This window comes from Scyliorhinus canicula, chromosome 2, assembly GCF_902713615.1.
Source record: "Scyliorhinus canicula chromosome 2, sScyCan1.1, whole genome shotgun sequence".
NCBI classification, from domain to species: Eukaryota; Metazoa; Chordata; class Chondrichthyes; order Carcharhiniformes; family Scyliorhinidae; genus Scyliorhinus; species Scyliorhinus canicula.
This window is the reverse complement of record NC_052147.1, coordinates 8,984,706-9,009,786: the sequence shown is the minus strand read 5'-3', so window position 1 is coordinate 9,009,786 and position 25,081 is coordinate 8,984,706. Positions and strand designations below refer to the sequence as shown.

Sequence of the window (25,081 nt, the reverse complement as noted above, 5' to 3'; positions counted from 1 at the left end):
GTCCCAAAGTCCTTTATAGCCAGTTAAGTACATTTGACGTGAAGCCACTATTGTAATGTAGGAAACCTGGCAACCAAATGGTGTGCAGCACATTCAGGAACACCAATGTGATTATGATCAGAAAATTTGCTTTAGTGATGCTGAATGAGGGACACCTACTGGCCAGGACATTTCAGTGAATTCCCCTTTTCCCACCCAAAATCTGTGGAGGTTTCCCTGAGGGGACCTCAATTTAACATTTCATCTGAAAGATGTCATGTCTGAGAGTCAATGCTATCGGCCCTGTAACGGCCTGGTATTTTCCCATAGGTTGCAAAATATCTGTGGCCTGCAGTTCTAGTAAATGAACTGAGGCTCGGGGGCATAAAGTCTGCATAGGTGGGGAGTGAGCTGCAAAGGGTGCCCACCCATATGACAAGCATGCTATAACCCAAGACTGACGTTAGGAACAAGCGCTGCTGTTAGCTCTCCATTGCCCTGTTACTTGCTGCCTGAAGTTTGGCTCTGTATATAAAACAAACAAGAGGCATGCAGGAAAACACTACACTGTTGGCATTAGCAACCATTGCCAGGAGACAGATTCTTCAGAGCTGATTGAAAAAAAATACAGCAGTGTTGATGCAAGGGTTCTGCAGAACTTAACACATGAAATGTGCAGGGGCACAAACTAAATGTTTGGCTCACGGCTGCGGAACAAAAGTGAATGTGCACATGGGATCAAGACCAGACAGTGGAGGAGCATGGTGCAAAACGTCAACATTCCTCATGGCTCCCCCTAATGGTTCAGTGGTAAGGTGCATGGGCCAGAACACAATTTACAGTCACACCACTCGGGTCCGCATCTATAATCCAAGGAGTTAAGACGACCAGCCAGAGTAACCACTTCTGGTAGCTATCTCACAACCGACAACGTTTGTAGGCAGGTGTCTTGTTAGGAAAGGATTAGCTGCGACTGTGATTGCTGTCATGGTCCAAAAAAAAAGAAAACCCCAACTCCCACTCACTGCCTTGGTTCATGCCTGAAGATTGGCTACTTGAGTGAGGGAGCGGAAGGCACCATGGGACATTTTAAAAGGCATTCTATAGATTCAAGCTGTTGCTGCCATGGAACCATGTCCCAGTTCAGGTCAATTACTTTAGGAAGGTAAGGACAGGAGGAAGCCATTCAGCCTCTTGAACCTATTCTACCATTTGGAGAGATTATGGCTGATCTGTCTCTTGGATTGGATTGGATTGGATTGGATTTGTTTATTGTCACGTGTACCGAGGTACAGTGAAAAGTATTTTTCTGCAAGCAGCTCAACAGATCATTCAGTACATGGGAAGAAAAGGGAATTGAACAGAATTCAAGAAAATACATGAGAATACATAATAGGGCAACACAAGATATACAATGTAACTACATAAGCATTGGCATCGGATGAAGCATACAGGGTGTAGTGTTAATGAGGACAGTCCATAAAAGGGTCATTTAGGAGTCTGGTGACAGTGGGGAAGAAGCTGTTTTTGAGTCTGTTCGTCCGTGTTCTCAGACTTCTGAATCTCCTGCCCGATGGAAGAAGTTGGAAAAGTGAGTAAGCCGGGTGGGAGGGATCCTTGATTATGCTGCCTGCTTTCCCCCGGCAGCGGGAGGTGTAGATGGAATCAATGGATGGGAGGCAGGTTCGTGTGATGGACTGGGCGGTATTCATGACTCTCTGAAGTTCCTTGCGGTCTTAACGTCATTCATGCGTCTTGGCTCCGTATCCCTCAATATCTAGTTAGGAAAAATCAGTAACTGAGCTGGCAGCTGCTGCTTTTTTGTGGGAGAGTTTGTTCCATACTTATTAGGATGCGTATGAATAACTGTTTCCCAACTTGTCTCCTGAGTGGCTTGGCTCTATGTTTGAGGTTTATACTCCCTTATCCTGGACAAGACTCTGGTGAAATGTGACTTCTCACTCACTGCTGTATATCTTCCACAGTGGGTCTCTACTTGAAATGTCAAGCGATATCTCACAGTTTCCGGATGCTGAAGTATTTCCAGGATTGCCTCGTTCAATTCACAAGTTCAGTTTTTCCCCTTTCTCTGGACTGGGTGATGTAACCAGACTCATAGATACCAGCAGATGACATAAAAGTAAGTGGGTGAGACCAAGGGGACATGGTGAGAGAGCTGTTTGGTGCCTGGGGACTTTTAACACAAATGAAAAATGTGACTTTTAGTTTTGAGTCGGGGTTAGTTCTGTTTAACTATTATATTGGCAAAAATGAGTCGCTCTTCAAAAACAATCAGCAAGAGGTCATCTTGTTCACATTAAATTATCAAATATCCTCTTAATTTATTTGCAGAACAGAGTGAATATTTTGATTGCAGTTGTCGACCCAACCAGTGGATAACAGGTGAAATTCTATACCGTGGGCAGCACGGTAGCACAGTGGTCCACCCACGTCGACGCTACCACCAAGAAAGCACAACAGCGCCTATACTTCCTCAGGAAACTAAGGAAATTCGGCATGTCCACATTAACTCTTACCAATTTTTACAGATGCACCATAGAAGGCATCCTATCCGGCTGCATCACAGCCTGGTATGGCAACTGATCGGCCCAGGACAACAAGAAACATCAGAGAATTGTGAACACCGCCCAGTCCATCAGACAAATCTGCCTCCCATCCATCGACTCCATTTACACCTCCCACTGCCTGGGGAAAGCGGGCAGCATAATCAAAGACCCCTCCCATCTGGTTTACTCACTCTTCCAACTTCCTCCATTGGGCAGGAGATACAGAAGTCTGAGAACATGCACGAACAGACTCAAAAACAGTTTCTTCCCCGCTGTTACCAGACTCCTAAATGACCCTCTTATGGACTGACCTCATTAACGCTACACCCTATATGCTTCATCCAATGCCGGTGCTTATGTAGTTACATTGTATACCTTGTGTTGCCCTTTTATGTATTTGCTTTTCTTCCCTTTTCTTCCCATGTACTTAATGGTCTGTTGAGAGGCTTGCAGAAAAATACTTTTCACTGTACCTTGACAACAAACAAATCCAATCCAATGATGAGGAGGAATTACTTCTCGCAGAGGATTTGTGGAACTCGCTGCCCATATTGCAGTGGAACCGGAGTCATCAAATGTTTAAATGTTTTCAAGGAGATAGATAATATTTCTGATTTCCAAAATGGGTTAAAGGGATATTGGGAACAGGTGGGGAGGTGGATTTGAGATGTGAAGCTTGAATGACAGCTGAGGACTCGGGTTCGAATCCCGGCCCCGAGTCACTGTCCGTGTGGAGTTTGCACATTCTCCCCATGTCTGCGTGGGTTTCACCACCACAACCCAAAACATGTGCAGGTTAGGTGGATTGGCCACGCTAAATTGCCCCTTAATCAGAAAAAAATAATAATTGGGTACTCTAAATTTATTAAACAAACGATTGAATGAAGGAGCAGGCTGAATTGCCTACTTCTGATCCTAATCCCTATGTCCTTTGGTTCATTGTCCATCTTCGTCTTATTACGCCGCTGTGAAGCAGCTCTGCAAAACTACCACACAAAATCTAACCTCACTGTAGTTCTTTCTTCTCATAGCCCGGTACGAGCTCACCATTAGCTTGAGCTGCATTCACAGATTTAAGAGGTTAAATGACATGAGTCTCATCAAATTATTGCTTAATTTCTCTCTCCTCGGTCACTATTTTCAGTAATAGGATTATGCGATTGGTTGCCTTGATGTTGCCAGTATGAGTGAAGCTCCAACGTCACTCAAGAAGCTTGACACTATCAAGAACAAAGTAACCCGCTTGATTGGCACCCCGTCCACTCCCTCCACCACACCGACGAACAGTGGAAGAAGTGTGTACCATCAACGAGACGCACTGCAGCAACTTAGCAAGGGTTCGTGGACAGCACTGTCCAAACTCACGACTGCTATCATCGAGAAGGACAGCAGGCACATGGGAACACCACCACCAGGAAGATGCCCTCCAAGCCCCTCACCAGCCTGACCCAGAAATATATTGCCATGCCTAACGCTGTCACTGGATTAAAATCCTCTCTGACAACATTATGGCTACACCTACACCACATGGACTGCAGCAGTTCAAGAAAGTAGTTCAACACCACTCAAGGGCAATAAATGCTGGCCAAGCCAGAAACACACAAATCCCATGAATGAAATAAAAAACTGGGTCCAATTTTAACCTAACCAGGTTTGATTGCCGGCTTGGGTCACTGTGCGGCGTCTACACGTTGTCCCTGTGTCTGCGTGGGTTTCCTCCGGGTGCACCGGTTTCCTCCCACATGTCCCGAAAGACGTGCTATTAGGCGAATTGTAAATTCTGAATTCTCCCTCAGTGTACCCGAACAGGCACCGGAGTGTGGCGACTAGGGGATTTTTACAGTAACTTCATTGCAGTGTTAATGTAAGCCTACTTGTGACATGATTAAGGTCATTATTATTAACCTGCCAATCAGGAAATCAATGCTGATTTTACACCCCATCTCATCTTACACTGCAAAGTCACCAGAGAGCAATATTGAGTGGGAAGTAAAACTGGCATGACACCCAATCCCATTGGTTTCCTGCCCAACAAGCCAGGTTAAAAATACACCCGATTAGGTCTGATTACAGCCCTCAAGTTGTGGTGTCTCCATTGACATATTCATCCCGTGGCTATACACAGTTCTAGCCTCCACATTATTAAAGGATATAGAGGCACTGGTGAAGGTGCAACAAAGATTCACAAGGGTGATACTTGATCTGAAGGTTATAATTATCACAAAAGTTGAAGAGGTTGGGGCTCTTTTCTTTCTGATTGGGGTGGCACGGTAGCACATTATTTAGCACTGTTGCTTCACAGTGCCAGGGACCCGGGTTCGAATCCCGGCTTGGGTCGCTGTCTGTGCGGAGTCTGCATGTTCTCCCCGTGTCTGTGTGGGTTTCCTCCGGGTGCCCCGGTTTCCTCCCACATATCCCGAAAGATGGGCTTGTTAGGCAAATTGGAAATTCTGAATTCTCCCTCAGTGTACCCGAACAGGTGCCGGTGTGTGACGACTGGGGGATTTTCACAGTAACTTCATTGCAGTGTTAATGTAAACCTACTTGTGACTAATAAAGATTATTAAAAAAAACACCATGTAATGGTGAAGTTTGAACACAATGCAATATACTGCTGTAGCAATTCGAACACATTCCTTGCGGTTATCATAGAAGAGTCAGGATGAAACTTACCAAACAAACCAAACAGCTGTGTGGCCAAAGTGAATGGGCGCAGGTCAACGGAGCGCGTGGAACCAAAGGAGAGGTGGGCACTGACCCACTAATGGGCACTTATGGGACAACTATGTGGATGAGAACTAGGACCAAAAGGCAATTTGCAACCAATATAAAGTGCTTTCAGGCACGCAAGTGTATCTCTTAATAAGAGACCCATAACAAATAAAAAAGCATTGAACAATCTAAAAGACTTTTCTACAGATGCTCTTTGTGAATGAAAGGATGGGGAAGCTGAACGAGCAGCATATGTCAAGCACCCTGCTGTTTTCATTACTACACAAGCTTCCAGCTCATGCTAAGGCATAAAGTATTTACACCAAATTACAACATGAAAGCCCTGAAGGCATGATTGCCTTTCTCTTCCAAAGCAGATATGTGCCAATGCACCTAGTTTATTAAACTGCTTTCTGTTGTTGGAAGAAATCAAATGCTTTCTGTTTGCAGCAGGATCATCAATCAGGCTGCTTGCCCTGGACTGGAGTTCCGGATCCTCCATCAGTGTTACTCAATCTTACAGTCAGGGCACATCTTTTTGTCTCTTAATATTCATTCCGTGGCTATGCACAGTTCTAATCTCCATATTATTAAAGGATATTGAGGCACTGTTGAAGGTGCAACAAAGATTCACAAGGGTGATACTTGATCTGAAGGTTATAATTATCACAGAAGTTGAACAGGTTGGGGCTCTTTTCTCTCTGTGTGAAGTATGAAGGGTGCCCTGATGTAAGTCTTTATAATTACAAAAGGTTTGTGAGAGTAGCTATGGAGAAGACGTTTCCATTTATGGATAGGTATCCAAAACTAGAGGTCATGACTATAAAGCAGCCACCACTCAATCCAAAAGGAAATTCTGGAGAAATTCTTTTTATTCCCAGAGTGATGAGAATGTGGAACTCCCCACCACATGGAGAACTTGAGATGGATGCACAGAGACATTTAAAGAGAGGCTAGACAATAAGAATAATCTTTACAAGTAGGCTTACATTAACATTGCAATGAAGTTACTGTGAAGATCCCCTAGTCGCCACACTCTGGCACCTGTTCGGAGAATTCAGAAGGTCCAATTCACCTAATAGCACGTCTTTCGGTACTTGTAGGAGGAAACTGGAGCACCCGGAGGAAACCCACACAGACACAAGGAGAACGTGCAGACTCCGCACAGACAGTGACCCAAGTCGGGAATCGAACCTAGGACCCTGCACTGTGAAGCAACAGTGCTAACCACTGTGCTACCGTGCCGCCCATAAACACAAGGGACAAAGGAATAGAAGGAAATGCTGATAGGGTGAAGTGAAGCAGAGTGGGAAGAGCTCACGTGCAGCTTAACCACCGCCAGCAGTAGCTTGTCGGGCCAAATGGCCTGTTTCTGTCCTGTATATTCTATGCAAGTTATTTCCTTGGTTTTGGTAAAAGGCATGTTTATGCTGAGAGAATTGTCGCATGACAACGCAGAGCTAAGTGAGAAACCCTTTACAACGGGAAGCTTCAATGTTATCACACTTCTTTGCATGTGTTTTGCAGGAGCCATCAATCATCTGATAATGGATTAAGGTGCTGGAGATGTTTTACACAAACAACAGGATGATGGCAATCTGCAAAAGCAGGACTGGAGACAAGCAAGCTGGATTCATCAATAACTACAATAATTGTGTTATTTATATAGCACCGTTGGTGTAGAAAACATCCCAAGGTGTTTCACACCAGTGTTACCAAACAAAGCCTGATACTGAACTATCAAAAGAGATCAGGCAGATGACCAAAAACTTGGTGGAAGAGGTGGGTTTTAAGGAGCATCTTAACGGAGGCATGAGGTAGAGAGACGGAGGGGTATCAGGGCGAAATTCCAGAGCTGAGGGTCAATGCTGCCAATAGTGGAGCAATTAAAATTGGGATACTCAATGGGCAGAATGAGATGAACGCAGATATCTTGAAAGGTTGTCGGGCTGGACGAGATTTCAGAGATGGGGAGGGGCATGACTGAAGGATTTGACAGCCAAGGTGAAAATGTTATAATTGGGTTTAACGGGTAGATCTGTAAGATGGGTGAATACAACTTGATGCGAGTTAGGACATGGGAAGCAACATTTTTGGAAGAACTCAAGTTTATGAAATGCAGAGACTCAAGGGGATAGCTAGGAAGGCATGGGACAGTTTTTTTTTAAAATTTAGAGTACCCAATTATTTTTTCCAATTAAGGGGCAATTTTAGCGTGGCCAATTCACCTAACCTGCACATCTTTGGGTTGTGGGGGTGAAACCCACGCAGACACAGGGAGAATGTGCAAACTCCATACGGACAGTGACCCAGGGTCGGGATTCGAACCCGAGTCCTCAGTGCCGTAGGCAGCAATGCTAACCACTGTGCCACCGTGCTGCCCTAGGCATGGGACAGTTGAAAGGCAATAAAGACAGATAATGTTTTTTTTAAATTTAGAATATCCAATTCATTTTTTCCAATTAAGGGGCAATTTAGCGTGGCCAATCCACCTAGCCTGCACACCTTTGGGTTGTGGGGGCGAAACCCACGCAGACACAGGGTGAATGTGCAAACTCCACACGGACTGTGACCCAGAGTTGGGATCGAACCTGGGACCTCGGCGCCATGAGGCAGCAGGGCTAACCCACTGTGCCACCGTGCTGCCACATAGCAGATGAAATGGTAGTACGTACTACCTAGTCCTAGACTTCAGCTCCGCCTTCAACACCATAAACCCAGCCAAGTTCATATTAAAACTACAAAACCTAGGACTTAGCTCCTCCCTCTGCAATTGGATCCTCGACTTCCTGACCCATAGACCACAATCAGTAAGGATAAACAACACCTCCTCCACGATAGTCCTCAATACCGTGGCCCCGCAAGACTGAGTACTTAGTCCCCTACTACACTCCCTATACACACACAACTATGTGGCAAAATTTGGCTTCAACTCCAGCTACAAGTTTGCTGATGACACGACTGTTGTGGGCCGGATCGCGGATGAGTCAGAGTACAGGAGGGAGATAGAGAACCTAGTGGAGTGGTGCAGCGACAACAATCTCTCCCTCAATGTCAGCAAAACTAAAGAGCTGGTCATTGACTTCAGGAAGCAAAGTATTGTACACACCCCTGTCTGCGTCAATGGTGCCGAGGTGTGGGTGGACAGCTTCAAATTCCTAGGTGTGCACATCACCAGCAATCTGTCCTGATCCACTCACGTTGATGTTATGACCAAGAAAGCACAACAACGCCTATACGTCCTCAGGAAACTAAGGAAATTCGGCAAGTCCATATTGACTCTTATCAACTTTTACAGATGCACCATAGAAAGCATCCTCTGTGGCTGCATCACAGCCTGGTATGACAACTGCTCGGCCCAAGACAGAGTCGTGAACACTGCCCAGTCCATCATGCGGACCCGTCTCCCATCCATTGACGCTGTCTACACCTCCTAGCGCCTTGGAAAAGCAGGCAGCACAATCAAAGACCCCTCCTACCCGGGTTATTCTCTCTTCCAACCTCTTCCGTCGGCTAGGAGATACAAAGGCCTGAGAACATTCACTAACAGGTTCAAAAACAGCTTCTTCCTGCTGTTACCAGACTCCTGAATGATCATCCTATGGACTGAACTGGTCGCTTCATACATCTCCTCTACCGAGTAGTACTACACTGCTGTCTGCTTCACCCGATGCCTGTGTCTATGTATTTACATTGTGTATTTATGCATGTCTTATGTTTTTTTTAATGCATGGAACAATCTGTCTGGGCTGTACGCAGAACAATACTTTTCACCGTACCTCGGTACACGCGACAGTAAATGGAGTCGGCTAATTTTACAGAGGTGGAATTAAGTGGTCTCGGTGCGGATATGTGACGCTGAATAGCATTTTGTTGGGGGCGTGGGGACTTTTATTTGGACATGTTCAAGTGGTCAAGGTATTACCCAGTATGGTATTGAACCACTTAGATCAGCAATTCCCAGCTTCAGCCCTTGGTTGGTTGAGGTACGCCCTATTTCAGCTTTCCTGGGCTGCTGACATTACTGTCTGGGAACATTTCCCAAGGGATACCTCTACACTCTTGGCAGATTTGTGTGCGATGTCGCTGTCTAGATATCGCGGGTCTCCAGCCTAAGAGGACAACACAGCCCAAACATTCCCTCAGCCAACATTCGCAGTTTCCATTCACAAAGTGAAACTGTTTTCATTTGCAGACGGGTTGGTAAACGAGAGGACATGGGTTCAAATTATTTTCTCAGTTGCTTGAACACATGTCCTCCAAATGCATTGCAAATAGTTTTATTTGTAAACTGTTGCTGGTCTCCCACTGCCTGATCTACACTGTGACTACTAGCAATATTATACAGGTCCTGGAAACGTCTGGGTTTGACATTTAATTTGTACCGTGACTATTGCTCCACCTTGGCTCCAAAACCCTTAATATTCTTCCCTCACAAAAATCTCAGCTCAGTTTTGGAATTTTCAACTGGCTCGCAGCCTCCACAACCTTTTTTGAAGGAGAGTGTTCCAGGTTTCCACTCAACTTTGAGTGAGGAAGCGCTCGCCAACATCACCCCAGAACAGCTGAACCCGAAGATTACGCCCTCAACTTGTACTGAAATCCTCCCACCAGAGGAAATAGATTGTCTCTTTCTATCCTACCCATTCCTTCGATCATTTTAAACACCACGATCATGCAGTTTAGCTTAGGGCTAATAGTACAAGTGTTAAAATTACCGTTGATGATTGAGAAGATTTATTACTGTAATGCTTAACTGGCTCTCATGCTTGCAAGTTAAAAACAGGCTGCAAACAAATAACAAGTTGCTTGTCCCCCTGATCCGTGGTTCAGTGAATTAGAAGAGGTTTGAAATGTGGCTTTCTCGGAAAATGCGCGAAACTATGGCAAATACAATAAACAGAACTCAATCAGGCAGTAAAAGCTGCCCTTATGGTACAAAGGGAAAAGCTTCATGGCTGTGAGGCAGGAACAGCCTGGAATCTCATCCCTCTTTAGCTGGTTATTTGCGTCAATAAATAGCTGAGGCAGCCGTATAAAACCAAGCTTCAGATCAGTTGACCACAGGAATCCATCAATCTCCCAGGAAACAATTCCATCACCCCCTCCTCGCATTGACAATTAAGGGATGGTAGAAGTGAAATTTCAAAACTTTCAGGGGACTGCTGTTTTATCTTGCTAACGGGAAAACAGTAATTATATTACTGCCCAAGCATTATACAGTCACTGTCGCCTCATTCCTGTCCTTTGCAGGATTAAGATGCCAAAACAATTTTCAAAAAGCAAAGAATACAAAAATGCATTTATATAGCAATTTTCACCAGCTCAAGACGTTCCAAAGCACTTTAAAGCCAATTAAGTATTTTCACAGTACAATCACTGCTGTGATATAGGGAATTGTCCTTAATGGAATCAAATCAAATTAAAAACAACAAATGCTGGAAATTCCCTGTATGTCTGAATAAAGAGGATTGTTGCTTCAGGTAGGTGGTAGTGGTGCTTGGTGGTGGTGATGGGGGTGGGTGGGGAAGTAATATCCATCACCTTTCCTTGCCCTGCCCAAAATCTTCACAGAGATGAAGTGGGATATTGAGCTGTCGGGGTGTCACCTTTGACCCTCTCTGCATCTCAAAATGCACATACACAATTTAGGTGGGGTATTAATTGAGAAAGGGGACACTGGATAATCAATCCTCTTCCCTTCTAGGCGACTGATGCCAACTGCAACACTCAAAAGTCAGTGTCATTATGGCACAGGAGGAGGTCATTCGGCCCAGTGAGTCCGCATTTGCTTCAGTTCAGCTGACTAGGCAGTGGCTGAGGATCAGAGCTACCATTGCTCTTTTCGTACATAATTAACTCCGCTCCTTCATCTTCGGCATTGCGCAGATTTACCCCTCAAGGATGTTCGGAGTCGTTGCCTCGAATTCTCATCAGTTTGACTTATTAGATTTCAAGGTCCAGTGAGCTGTTCAATGAGAAAAGATGACAAGCCAGCTCAGCGTGAAACCCTGCGTGAACCAAACAACACTCAGCAAATAGATAAACAGAGGTGTGCAATTAAGACAGAACTTTTTTTTAAATAGAAAAGTTTGCATTGGTTTTTTTCTTCACTTGCATGAAATGATTTTGTTTGGGAAGTCTGAATCTAGTTGACCACAACTCCTGATTCACCAATTGGTAACAAATCCATGAACAAATGTACAAAGCTCATGGGCAGGGCAAGAACGACTGGCTCATCAAACCTGGCCCACATCTCATGATGGCCATAACATCAGGACTAAAATCTTCCTCCATTGAACGCCTCCACTTTTCCCTTCATCTCCTGCCACAGGCAGTACTGGAGATCACAAACTGATCGAGGAGATCTCACAGCCCACATTTTAGCTGTATAAACATTGACCAAAGTGTAGAAAATGGAAGATGGGGAGGCACAGTAGCGTCGTGGTTAGCACTGCTGCCTCACGGCGCTGAAGACCCTGGTTTGATCCCGGCCCCGGGTCACTGTCTGTGTGGAGTTTGCACATTCTCCCCACGTCTGTGTGGGTCTCACCCCCACAACCCAAAAAGATGTGCATGGTAGGTGGATTGGCCACGCTAAATTGCCCCTTAATCTGGGAAAAAAATAATTGGGTACTCTAAATTTATTTTTAAAAAAGGAAGGTGACCTACAATGGTGGTGGTGGATGCGGGCGAAGGAGGTGTTCATCCACAGGTTGGGACTGGAGCAGATTATTGGGGAAAGGGCAGATAGATGCAGCATCTATTTAAATCTAACCATTGCTGTGCCTGAGCTGGGACACTGATGCTGTTCCTGATGTTCCCTCACCCAGCGTCCACACCCCGCCCACATTAAACACAATGCTCACAAACAAAAATAAAAGTTTCGAAAAAATGAAGCCAGGGAGATGAACAGAAAAGCAAGTAGATAATTAATACCTAAATAATTGAAAGCAAAATCTATTAGGATGGGCTGAGTAATTAATTGGGAGATATTGCCACCACAGAGTGATGAATCCTGTACTCGCATTCAGCTACAGGCAGGGTAGATAACAATGCTCCTAACGCCACATAGCAGAGTTTACTGAATAGAACAAAAAAACACTGTCACAAATCAGAGAAAATAAATACAATATTCCCACACTTTCTGCAATTTTCACTGCAACTGTAGCCAGATTCCTTCAAAATACACCTCGTCAGAAAACCAAACACGGAAATCACCCTTCTTCACATGCTGCTATTTACTTACAAAGCTATTAAGGTATTTTTGGAGTGATCATTTCTGACGAACATATACCGTATTGCTTCCTGTATAAGGTGCTTTTTATAAAACCAAAAGATGATTCTTTCACACCGCGGAGCAGAATGACGATTCGAATACTGCGGCCTGAACACCAAAGGAGAGAAAATAAACAGCAGCGGCCAAGCAAGACACTCAGTTGTACACAGGACATCCAGGGTTGGGCAATAAATGCTGACCCTGCCACCAACACCCACATCCTAGATTGAATTTTAATGAGTTCAACGATCTTCACAGCAACACCAGCCGTAGTAGAGATTTGCAGCTCTGTAGTGAAGTTTGGATACCACACCTAGAATAGTTACCTATTCTTCCTCAGGCCCTCAAAATTGTCAAATTCCACCCCCATCCATCAGCTGCCTGTCCGCCCATCCCACAGACTTCCTTTCCTCCTGTGACCTGCACGTCTTATAATCCCAAATTTAGTACTGTTCCTGGATTTTGGCCCAGCTACAATGAAGGAACAGCGATATATTTCCAGGTAAGGATGATGTGCGGTTTGGCAGGGAGCTTGCAGGTTGTGTTCTAATGCATATGCTGCCCTTGTCCTTCTCGGTGCTGGAGGCCGCAGATTTGGAAGGTGCTGTCGATGAAACTCAACTGCAATTTCTCATTAAAGAAAGAGCAATATGAACGCTGTTCTGCACAAATTTTGGGGCAATACACCTACCCTCCACATCTTTGGGTTGTGGGGGTGAGACCCACGCAGACACGGGGGGAATGTGAAAACGCCACATAGACAGTACCCGGGGCTGGGATCGAACCTGGGTCCACGACACCGCGAGGCAACAGTGCTAACCACTGCGCCGCCCCGATATCAGAGATTTTCACATTTTGAATAAGGGGTGCTCAATCCCTTTCATCATGACGAGATTAATGCAGGAACAGCACAAACCTACTCCGCTCCCCATTAATTCTGGCCTCTTGTGCATTCCCAATTTCTACCAGATCACCTCTGGTCACAGTCCCTTCAGCTACCTGGGCCCAAAGTTCTGAAATTTCCTCCCTAAACCTCTGTACTGCTATACCTCTCTCTCCTCCTTTGAGATGCTGAAAGGAGCTTTCTCCAAGTTTATGCTCAACTGCCTTAATATCTCCTTATGCGGCTTGGGGTCAGATCTTTTGATAATACTCTTGTGAAGCAATTGGGATTCTTTATTGCATTAAAGGTGCTATATAAATGCAAGTGATTGTTATGTTTTTTCAAACTCTGCTTGAAATGTAGTGCAGTTAAAATGTTGCTGATGATTCCATTTATGAGTATTGCTCTCCGACAAACATCTTGTATCACTCCCAAATGCTTTCCCCATACTAATTAGTATTCTCATTTGTTACGGTCCTAATGGTCAATCTGTGTTAGAACACTACATTATTCGTGACCTTTCACCTTTTTCATGTGTACTTTACCCTCCATAATATATTGGGGTTCAGTCCTTCATTCCTTAAGACTTTGGCAGGCCTGTCTGATCAACCCTCCTCTCTCACGGTGCAGACTAATCTAATTCGTACCACTAGACAATGGGGGCAAGGAGATAGTAAATCAGGAATATTCCCATTGGCAGTGCCAATAATGAGTTATTAAATTGTCCACGATGAGATCACACACTGAATCTGGAGAGAGAGAGAGAGGCTGAGTGTTCTTTTTAATATATGCCCCAGGCAAAATGCTAGCTGATAACAATAATTAATTTCTCTAGAAGGGGCCTGATCCTGAATGGAAACATATCCACAAGAGAGGATTAAAATGCTTATTAAATTGCATCCAGCTCGGAGCTGAACAAAACCCATAACTTACGCTGGAGTCTCCTTACAGCAAGTTCCAATTTCCATGTCCTACTGCCAATTTCCATGTCCTACAACCTCAATCTGCCTGTGCTCTTATCACTTATAATCTAGGGAAAATGAGTCAGTTCTTGGGCAAAGTTTCAAATAAAATAAGTGGGGCTATTTTTTTCCTTAAACAAAGACAAGGAGTGCTTAACAAGCACATGGTGGTTGACCGCTTTAGGCACAATGGTGGTATTTCAGCTTCCACTTTCTGAAACAACAGAATGTTTCCAGATGTTGTTTTTTTTTTGAAAACCATATTTGGGAATATTGCACTTGTTCACTTGCAGGATACTGACTCACTGTAAATTCAGAGGAGGGACCGGTGATGATGTGCAGTGGTTACAAGACATCCAAACTCTCAATTTCACAGCTCGGTTAAAAAATGGGACGTTCCAGTATCCACCTGGCTGGGGATTACAAGGCACCAGATGCTAGAAATACCTATATCCCTGCCAAACAGAAAAGCGACAACATGTTAACTTTCTCACTAAGGGGTCACAAACTCATGTGCCAACTGGAGTTCGACAAGCTCTCTTCCTATTCTACATCTTCAACTCACTTATCCTTCTGGCTACGTCACACCGAAGCAATTCTCATTGCAGTTTCGTCTGTCCTCTCAGGTGGACATGAAAGATCCTTTGGCATTCCTCGAGTAAGAGGTGAAGAGTTCTTTCTCCCTGGTGTCCTCACCAATTCTTATCCCTCCACCAATATCACGATTTTTTGGTCATGACCACAAACGATGCCCCGAGGACGTACAGAATGGCAGTGAAGGCTCGAAGGACTGAATGGCGGCGTACTCCTGCTATTTAAAAATAAAATTTAGAGTATCCAATTTTTTTTCTCCCCCAATTAAGGGGCAATTTTGCATGGCCGATCCACCTACCCTGCACATCTTTGGGTTGTGGGGGTGAGACCCATGCAGACACGGGGAGGCTGTGCAAGCCCCACACAATCAGTGACCCGGGGCATGGATTGAACCTGGGACCTCAGCAATGCAAGGGAGCAGTGCTATCCACTGCACCGCCATGCCGCCCGTACCCATGTTATTTAAGTTATGAAAAGCGCTATATAAATGCTAGTCTTTATTTCTCATTCTGCCTGTTCCTGGTAAATGGGCCTTGTGTAGGAAGGCAAAACAGAGCAACACTGCTAGATTTGACGAAGCTCGCAGCTGGGAGGACTTGGCATAAAGGAAGCCTTCCTGAGTGTTATCCTTAGGAAACAGGCAGAGTGTCATTGCAGGCTGCGTGGTGCCCTGTGTCAGTAACTGTAGACCGAGCACAGCATTCAGCTCAATAAAAACAAATCTTGTGCAGACTTTTGTCAGTGATATTAGCAGCAAAAAAAAAATTGAGTACTAGACAAAAACATTAGGAATCTACAAGTTAGTCGGCATCTAAATTAGAAATAACAGGTTAACGATCCCAGTGAGAATCTCTCATCCAAATTGGGGTGTAATTAAGCAAGGGTTGCCAACTCCCATTGGACATATTCCTGGAGGTTTAACCACATGGCCTCCCACCTCCAACAGCTCCACCTGGTCAAGCGACCTCCCACTCCACGTACTGCATCCTACCTCTCCCCTCCCCCCATCCCTTCTACAATATATTTTTAAACTAATAAACAGAAGTCCAGGGTTAGCACTGCAGTCTCACGGCACCAAGGTCCCAGGTTCGATCCCGGCTCTGGGTCACTGTCCGTGTGGAGTTTGCACATTCTCCCCTTGGTTGCGTGGGTTTCATAGAACATAGAACATTACAGCGCAGTACAGGCCCTTCGGCCCTCGATGTTGTGCCGACCTGTGAAACCCCCACAACCCAAAGATGTGCAGGGTAGGTGGATTGGCCATGCTAAATTGCCCCTTAATTGGAAAAAAAGTGAATTGGGTACTCTAAATTTATATAAAAAAAAAGTCCAGAAGGTCACACAAAGTTCTCTCTCTCACACTCATTTCACCTACTGTTCCATTCCATAATTTCCCGCTTTGACTTTAGGTCGTCAGAGTCAGCGGTTCTCATCTCCCTGACATCTCTCACCTCGCTGAGCAGAAAACACCCTCCCCTAAATTAAAGAAGTGCTTGTTCTGGGCCCAGCAGGCTGCCTGTGGGTGGGAGGTGGCTCAATAGTTATTTGTGTCAGTGTATTGCTGACTCTGATCCTCCCTCTGCTGATTGGTAGACTGACTTCACAATCCAGCACTTGCCAAAGGTGCACCTTCTGCCCGCCTGCGAGTCTCTGAGAATCGGATTCATCCGATCGATTCGGATGCAGCCCGCTTGTGGCTGTGACATTCCCATCATCCAGATCATTTCTTCCCCCCCCCCCCCCCCCCCCCCCCCCAATTCCAACCATAAATATCATTTTTCATGCCCAGTTTTCCACATATGTAATCTGAGACCAATTTACAAAAGCAAATGAAAGTCAGGGGTACAATGAAATACTAACAAGAAAGGCATTCAACAACAGTTTAATAGAAAATAAGTAAAATTACAGAAATTAGGTAAGAACTTGTATTTATACAACACCTTCCAGGACTTCATCAGCCTCAAAAGTGCTGGGGACAACTTCCCTGCTCTTTTTTGTAAAAAATTATTTTCATCTAACTGTGACAGCAGATGGGGCCTTAGTTTAATGTCTCATCAGGAATACAGCTCCTCGGGCAGCAAGGTGGCACAGTGTGGTTAGCACTACTGCATCACGGCGCCGAGGTCCCAAATTCAATCCCGGGCCACTGTCCGTGTGGAGTTTGCACATTCTCCCCGTGTTTGCGAGGGTTGCGAGGGTTTTGCCCCCACAACCCAAAGATGTGCAGGGTAGGTGAATTGGCCACAGCTCCTCCAAAGGAGCCATTCCCTCAATATTGCACCAAGGTGTCAGGCTAGATTAAGGTTTCAGTTCTCTGCAATGAGGCTTAAACCCACAAGGGGAAACATCAGAATCCACCCTGTCAAGTCCCCTCAGGAAATGTTTCAATAAGATCACCTCTCAACCTTCTAAACTCCAATGTGCATTCGGCCGAACATCTGCCCCAACCTTTTGCATGGCACAGTGGATAGCACTGCTGCCTCACAGCGCCAGGGACTCGGGTTCGATTCCGAGCTCGGGCCACTATTTGTGCGGAGTTTGCACGTTCTCCCCATGTCTGCGTGGGTTTCCTCCGGCTGCTCCGGATTCCTCCCACAGTCCAAAGATAAGCAAGTTAGGTGGATTAGATATGCTAAATTGTTCCTCGGTGGGATGGGGTGGGGGATTGGGCCTGGGTTAGCGTGTACTTTCAGGGGGTCTGCACTGCAGAGATTCTATAAAATAAGCCCTTCAGACCAGGAATCAGTTGAGTAAACCTTTTTTTTAAGCAAGGAGATCAAAGCAATGCATGATACTCCAGATCATGAACAGGTGCAGCAAACGTGCCAATTCAATTTGCCTTGCAAGGCCAACATTTCATTTGCCTTCCTGAACACTTTGCTGTACCTACATACCAACTTTCAATGATTCATGACTGCCAGGTCCCTCTTTATTGTAGAGTTCTGTACCATCCATTTAAACAATATACTGCTCTGCTTTTCTCTGCCCAAGTGGCCAAATTTCATTTTCCAACATTATACACCATCTGCCAAATTTGTGCCCAATCACTTTAAATTTGCTTATTCACGCCATCTCCTCTTGGCAACTTACTTTTCTACCTATCTTTGTACCATCAGCATAATTAGCTACCGCACATTCAGTCCCTTCTTCCAAGTCATTGATACAGATTGTAAATAGCCATGAGCTCTATTTCCTCTATGTACCAGATCCGAGAACATCTTGCGCCATCCAACTGACTAAGCATCATAAACCCTCAAAGGTGACCGTTGTAATTTTCCATTTTAAATAGGAGAGGAGTTGATACCTAACAAATAGCATTCAATTGTGGGCAGCACGGTAGTTAGCATAAATGCTTCACAGCTCCAGGGTCCCAGGTTCGATTCCCGGCTGGGTCACTGTCTGTGCGGAGCCTGCACGTCCTCCCCGTGTGTGCGTGGGTTTCCTCCGGGTGCTCCGGTTTCCTCCCACAGTCCAAAGATGTGCGGGTTAGGTGGATTGGCCATGCTAAATTGCCCGTAGTGACCTAAAAGTAAGGTTAAAGGGGGGGTTGTTGGGTTACGGGTATAGGGTGGATACGTGGGTTTGAGTAGGGTGATCATTGCTCGGCACAACATCGAGGGCCGAAGGGCCTGTTCTGTGCTGTTCTATGTTCTAATTAATATTGTCAAGGAGGACACTGCATATGAAATAACTGTGCCTTTAGATTGACCGCACCTTCAAGCCAACAACAAAAAAAAAACATTTATTTGAGGAAAAACAAGCTAAAAGTTTAGATCCATCAAAAAATGAGCAACATTTAGTCTTGGCTGTTTTTTATTTGAAAGGCGTCTGGCCAATTCACAACTCTTTCAAGGATTGGCCCACTTTCCTTCTCCGGAGGAACAGACCTGACAACTAATAAAACTCAAACCATTCAATTAATACTCATTAATACTCTCAAAATGGGACTGTATGGAAACTGTATGGGGGAGGGTGTGTGTGTATGTGTGTGTGTGTGTCACATGTGTCTGGCGTGTACGTGGCGCCTGTGGGTGCAGAAATAGACAGAATGGACCAAATTGTCTCCTGCGCTCCCGCATTCTGCACAGTAACACAGTGGTTAGCACTGTTGTGTCACAGCTCCAGGGTCCCGGGTTTGATTCCTATTTGGGTCACTATCTGTGCGGAGTCTGCATGTTCTCCCCAAGTCTGCGTGGGTTTCCTCTGGGTGCACCGGTTTCCTCCCACAAGTCCCGAAAGACGTGCTTGTTCGGTGAATTGGACATTCTGAATTCTCCCTCCGTGTACCTGAACAGGCGCCGGAGTGTGGCGACTAGGGGCTTTTCACAGTAACGTCATTGCAGTGTTAATGTAAGCCTACTTGTGACAATAATAAAGATTATTATTATAAATGTCAAAAAAGACAATTGTGGAAGCGGTAATTGCACCTTTTGGGAGGGTGGGGTTGATGATCTGTGACATTGAAGAGACTCATGTTTCTTTCTTTTGACAAAAAGCCAACTATTACTGTATGTAACTTGTTTTTTATTTGTTCTAAAGTTGTGAGTGATTCCAACAATTCTGAGCTTATTGCCCATTCCTAGTTACCATGGCTAATTTGTTTTCAACAATAGTTGTTTTCTAGGTCATTTCAGCAGTCAATAGGAGTCATATGATAAAATATTGAAACATGCTGCTGTGCAGAGAGACCTGGGTGTGCTAGTGCACGAGTTGCAAAAAGTTGGTTTACAGTTGCAACAGGTGATTAAGAAGGCAAATTAAATTTTGTCCTTCATTGCTAGAGGGATGGAGTTTAAGACTAGGGAGGTTATGCTGCAATTGTATAAGGTGTTAGTGAGGCCACAACTGGAGTATTGTGTTCAGTTTTGGTCTCCTTACCTGAGAAAGGACGTACTGGCGCTGGAGGGTGTGCAGAGGAGATTCACTAGTTAATCTCAGAGCTGAAGGGGTTGGATTACGAGGAGAGGTTGATAGACTGGGACTGTACTCGAAGGATGAGGGGGGATCTTATAGAAACATATAAAATTATGAAGGGAATAGATAGGATAGATGCGGGCAGGTTTTTTCCACTAGCGGGTGAAAGCAGAACTGGGGGGGGGGGCATAGCCTCAAAATAAGGGGAAGTAGATTTAGAACTGAGTTTAGGAGGAACTTCTTCACCCAAAGGGTTGTAAATCTATGGAATTCCTTGCCCAGTGAAGCAGTTAAGGCTCCTTCATTAAATGTTTTAAAGATAGAGATAAATACCTTTTTGAAGAATAAAGAGATTAAGGGTTACGGTGTTCGGGCCGGAAAGTGGAGTTGAGTCCACAAAACATCAGCCATGATCTCACTGAATGGCGGAGCAGGCTCGAGGGGCCAGGTGGCCTACTCTTGCTCCTAGTTCTTAATTACATATTGCATTTAAGTGGAAACTCAATGAGGATGCGAGGAAGAAAGAAATAGAATGATATACTAATAGGGTGAGTTGAACTAAGGGAGAAAGTTTGTGCGTAACAAATTCTGCCACAGAACAGTTGGGCTGAATGACTTGTTTCTGCGGTGTAACGTCTGTGTAATATCGTGAGACGAGAATCACATGCAAGTCAGATAATATCATTAAATTAGCTTTGTTTTCATTTGACACATCAATCCTGTAGCTTCCATTGTCATTTTCATTCGATGAATCCAATTCCATATGCTACAATTGAACGTGAATCGACAATCTCAGGGTTGCTCACTCCAGAACCGTAACCATTGCACAATTACATACATCACGAGCATCAGTCACTCCTAGGTGACATAGCACTTGAGATTTTACAAACATCAGTAAAATGTTACTGGCCGAGAATTAATTACAAAAATGAGAAACTATGCAGGAAACAATGCATGAAACATAAATTATCCCCCAATAGGCTCAATTCAGCTAAGGAAATACTGTTGCAAAATTCCTTTTCCACATCCAGAAATTAGACCGATATATTATTCATGTTTCCTGAGGCTCAGCATGTCTTGGTTACTGAGCTAAACCAGAGGTGAAGCAGGGTAGAGCATCACTGAGCTGTGAGCTGATGGAAGTCCCAATGGAAACTGCTGTTAATTCAGGATTCAAGAGCACTTATTTCCAGCTTTCACCCCTCCATGTGCTGAAAGGTTGACTCACGCTGGATACAAGTTCACGGACCAAAGTGGCAACTTCCTGTGCGTTGGCCAAGGCATTGAATGCCAGCATGCTACTCGACCAATGTGTACACCATTTTAAATGAGAGCTAGGCTGCCCGCTGATATTCCTGCCAAAGGCATTTTTCCAAGGAGGTCGAAAAATGATTACCTCGTTTCTATGGGGAGGGGGAGAGAGAGAGGGGGAGAGAGAGAGAGAGAGAGATGTGGCTAGGATTAGGAAAGTGCTTTTGCAGAGAGGACGGCAGTCAGGGGGGGTAGGGACTTACGAATATACTATATTATTACTGGCAGCGAACGTGGAGAAGGTGAGGGGCTGGGCTAGGTAGGGGGGGGGGGGGGCTCCCAGTGGGTTAGAATGGAAGAGGGTCTGTGTAGGGGGTTGGATTTGAGGGCCTTGGCAACAGCGCCACAACCTATGGCCCCAGGGAAATATTTAGGAGTTCGGTAGTAGTAGCGACGTTGAAACTCTGGAGGCAATTGGCCCACGGTTTAGGCTAGGGCAGGGTCAAGGGAAATGCCGATTCAGGAGAAATCACAGATTTGAGCCAGGGAAGTGGGATGGGAATTTTCAGAGATGGGAGGAGAAGGGAGTCAAGGCATTAAAGGACTTGATCTAGGGGGCCGGTTTGCGGGATTGAAGGAACTGAGGGCGAAATATGGGTCGGGGCAGGGGGAAACGTTTAGGAATTAGGGGCAGCAGGGTAGCATGGTGGTTAGCATAAATGCTTCACAGCTCCAGGGTCCCAGGTTCGATTCCCGGCTGGGTCACTGTCTGTGTGGAGTCTGCACGTCCTCCCCCTGTTTGCGTGGGTTTCCTCCGGGTGCTCCGGTTTCCTCCCACACTCCAAAGATGTGCGGGTTAGGTGGATTGGCCATGATAAATTGCCCGTAGTGTCCTAATAAAAGTAAGGTTAAGGGGGGGTTGTTGGATTACGGGTATAGGGTGGATACATGGGTTTGAGTAGGGTGATCATGGCTCGGCACAACATTGAGGGCCGAAGGGCCTGTTCTGTGCTGTACTGTTCTATGTTCTATGTAATTGTTGGCCAGGGTATCGACATTGTATTTGTTACCGTCGATTGTTGGTGGGTGTAAATTTGGATGAAATTGTGAAAAAGGAGAATAAAAATATATATAAAAAAAGAAATGAGAGCTAGGCTGTTCAGGTCTGATGATGTCAGGGAGCACTTCTGGGAGATATGGAAATCTGCAACTCTTTCCCTCAGAAAAGCTAGAGGTCAATCGAGAATTTCAAAATGGACACTGAAGAGATTCTCGTTGCGCAAGAGTGTGAAGTCTTCGGAAATCAAGGCAGATAGATGGGGTTAAGATACCATGAGCTGGTTGAATGATGGTGGCACAGGTCATGAATTTGGAAGGTATTGTCAAAGTAGCTTTGGTGATTTGTGACAGTACTTCCATTTCTTATGGTCTTATTGGAAACTTACAAATGCAAAATCGAGTAGCTTGTTTAGCCAAATTCCATCAATACCGTGACAGATTGGATAGGAAATCCAGCTGACGTGATCCTTGAATTCAAACTGAACCAGTTCAAGCTGCATCCAGGAAAAACATTTTTCAGACAAAGGGCTGCAAGAAATGTGGATTGCGCAGTTCCAGCAGATAATACATTCAAAGGGAAAGATTTCTTAACCAAATATTTTTGCACTATTTCCATTTATCCAAAACAAATCTCTCAAACTGAAGTACACCTAGTGTTTAACTCATGAATCCCACAATTGTCCTCTTTGTAAAAATAATTTTGAAATAGTGCCTAAGACAATGAGAAGACTATTAAATAATGACTCATCAGATATCAGACAGCCTTATTTATAATTGAATCAATGATTCTATTTTATCCTTGAATCCTCATGATTGGATACAATTGGATGGCTTGCTAGACCACTTCAAAAGACAGTTAATGTTGGTGTGGGACTGGAGTCACACAAAAGGCCCAACCAAATAAGGAAAACTGGTCTCCTTCCCTAAAATACATCTGTGAACTAATTTTTCTTTTACAACAATCAACAAGTTTGTAGTCACTTTTGCTGACACAAGTTTTTATTTCCAGATTTTAAAACCGAATGCAAATTCCCAGGGCGGGAATAATTGAATCAGGCATCCAGACATAATTCAGTCTTCTTTTTAAAATCATACATTCTATCCTTATGTTATGTTTCCATTAAAATTGGTGTGCAGATTTATAATGGTGATTGCAAATTGACAAAGATGATACACATTAAACAGTGTAATTACATCTTCCCACCATTGGTGGTGCTGCAGATAAAATGATGTTTCCATTCTAAAAGCACACACAACAATAATGATGGACCCCTCAACAAGATGCTGGTGATGCTGCTTTTGACACAAAAAGTTTGTTTATAACATAATTACACACTATGACTAACTAGAACAACTTGGGGTTCAATTTACACCACAGAACTGCACAACACCAGTTTAGAAACACAGCTACAAAGAATTCACTTACCAGTCTTTGCATTGTCTTGACATGAGTGGGACTAATAGACAGAGCCTCTTCAAACCACCGCTTGGCTTCATCAATATTCCCTCGGAGCTCTGCAACTTGACCACGCATGAACAACACATTGTGAGATGTAGGGAAGAGGTTAGCTGCCTCTTGGATGCATGCCGTGGCCTCAGTAGGTTTTCCCATTCCAATGTATACTTCAGCTGGAAGATAAGTTAAAACTGAGCTCAGTAACACCGCAAATTCCCAACTTTCCCCACAGATGGGCCCAATTTAATGAGGCACACAGCTCCAAAGCAAGTGGTTCACACCATTCTTCATGTGCAAGTCTAGCAGGTATGAGTGAGAAGAATGAGAGGTGACCTCCTTAAAACATTGAAGGGGCTTGACAGGGCAGACACAGAGGCTGTTTCCACTGGCTGGGGAATCTAAAACATGGGGCACATTCTCAGGATAAGGCTCAATCTTTTCAGACTGAGATGAGGCGACATTTCTTCCATCAGAAGGTTGTGAATCTTTGGAATTCTCTCCTCCCGAAGCTTGTAAAAAGCTCAATTATTGCCTATACTCAAGGCTGAAATAAATCAATATTTGGTCTTTCACAATCAAGGCATATGGGGAGCGGGCAGGAAAGTGAGTTGAGGCAGATCACCCCATGATCATACTTAATGGTGGAGTAAGCTACATGGGCTGTGTTTCTTATGTTAAGTTCTCAGAGGGCATTACAGCTGATCTCCATCGCACCTTTCCCCACACTGGCTAGTGACCAAGAATGGGAACCATGGCCAACCCAGCAACACTTGAGCAATTTAGATCAACTCAAATGCTGCCCTATCCTGGCAAGAGATTAACACAGTTCAACACCACACTGGAAGCTGCACTTAGCCATACAAAGGAAAACCTAAGTAAGTTTCTCATTTTTTGGGGAAAATGTGATAAATCCCAGGGGAAGAGAAGGCCATTTGGACACAATGAGAATGTCTCTATATTATTTCAATTCAACAGAGCATCCAGCAGTATCTTGAACTTCCCACTGTTGTGTTGATTCCATCACCATCCTTGGTAGATCATTCTAAATGTTTATCCCTCTTCGAGGAAAGATGGTTTCTTTCCAGAACTGGTTTACCTGTATTCAAGTGGCTGACAACAAATGTTCTGGCTCACCTTCATGCTTTGGATTTTTATGGTAGGGTCAATATTAACCACCAGCCAAATACTGCTTTATACACCTCAATGGAGTTGCCTGTTAATCTTCCATCTTAAACCTCTCTCATAGCTCATCCCTCTTGCTGTTACTCTTATCTACAGTTTTTCTAATGGTGCGTTTAGAGCATGATGACCAGTGCATGTAGAATTCTGACTGAAGCTCGAATACTGCACCATTGGAAGATTTTGGCACAACCTTGGGGGACTACTGCACCACTGCTCTGGTTATGCAACCTAAAGGTTACCTGC

At 44.6% G+C, this 25,081-nt stretch overlaps 1 protein-coding gene across 1 annotated transcript in view; it reads right to left on the bottom strand.

Moving 5' to 3' along the window:
• Positions 1 to 25,081, bottom strand: part of ttc7b (tetratricopeptide repeat domain 7B) — a 345,224-nt gene that overhangs the window by 50,108 nt on the left and 270,035 nt on the right. Inside the window, exon 19 of the mRNA XM_038790445.1 lies at positions 23,627 to 23,829. Coding sequence (XP_038646373.1) covers positions 23,627 to 23,829 — 203 coding nt within the window. The remainder of the gene's footprint in view (positions 1 to 23,626; positions 23,830 to 25,081) is intronic.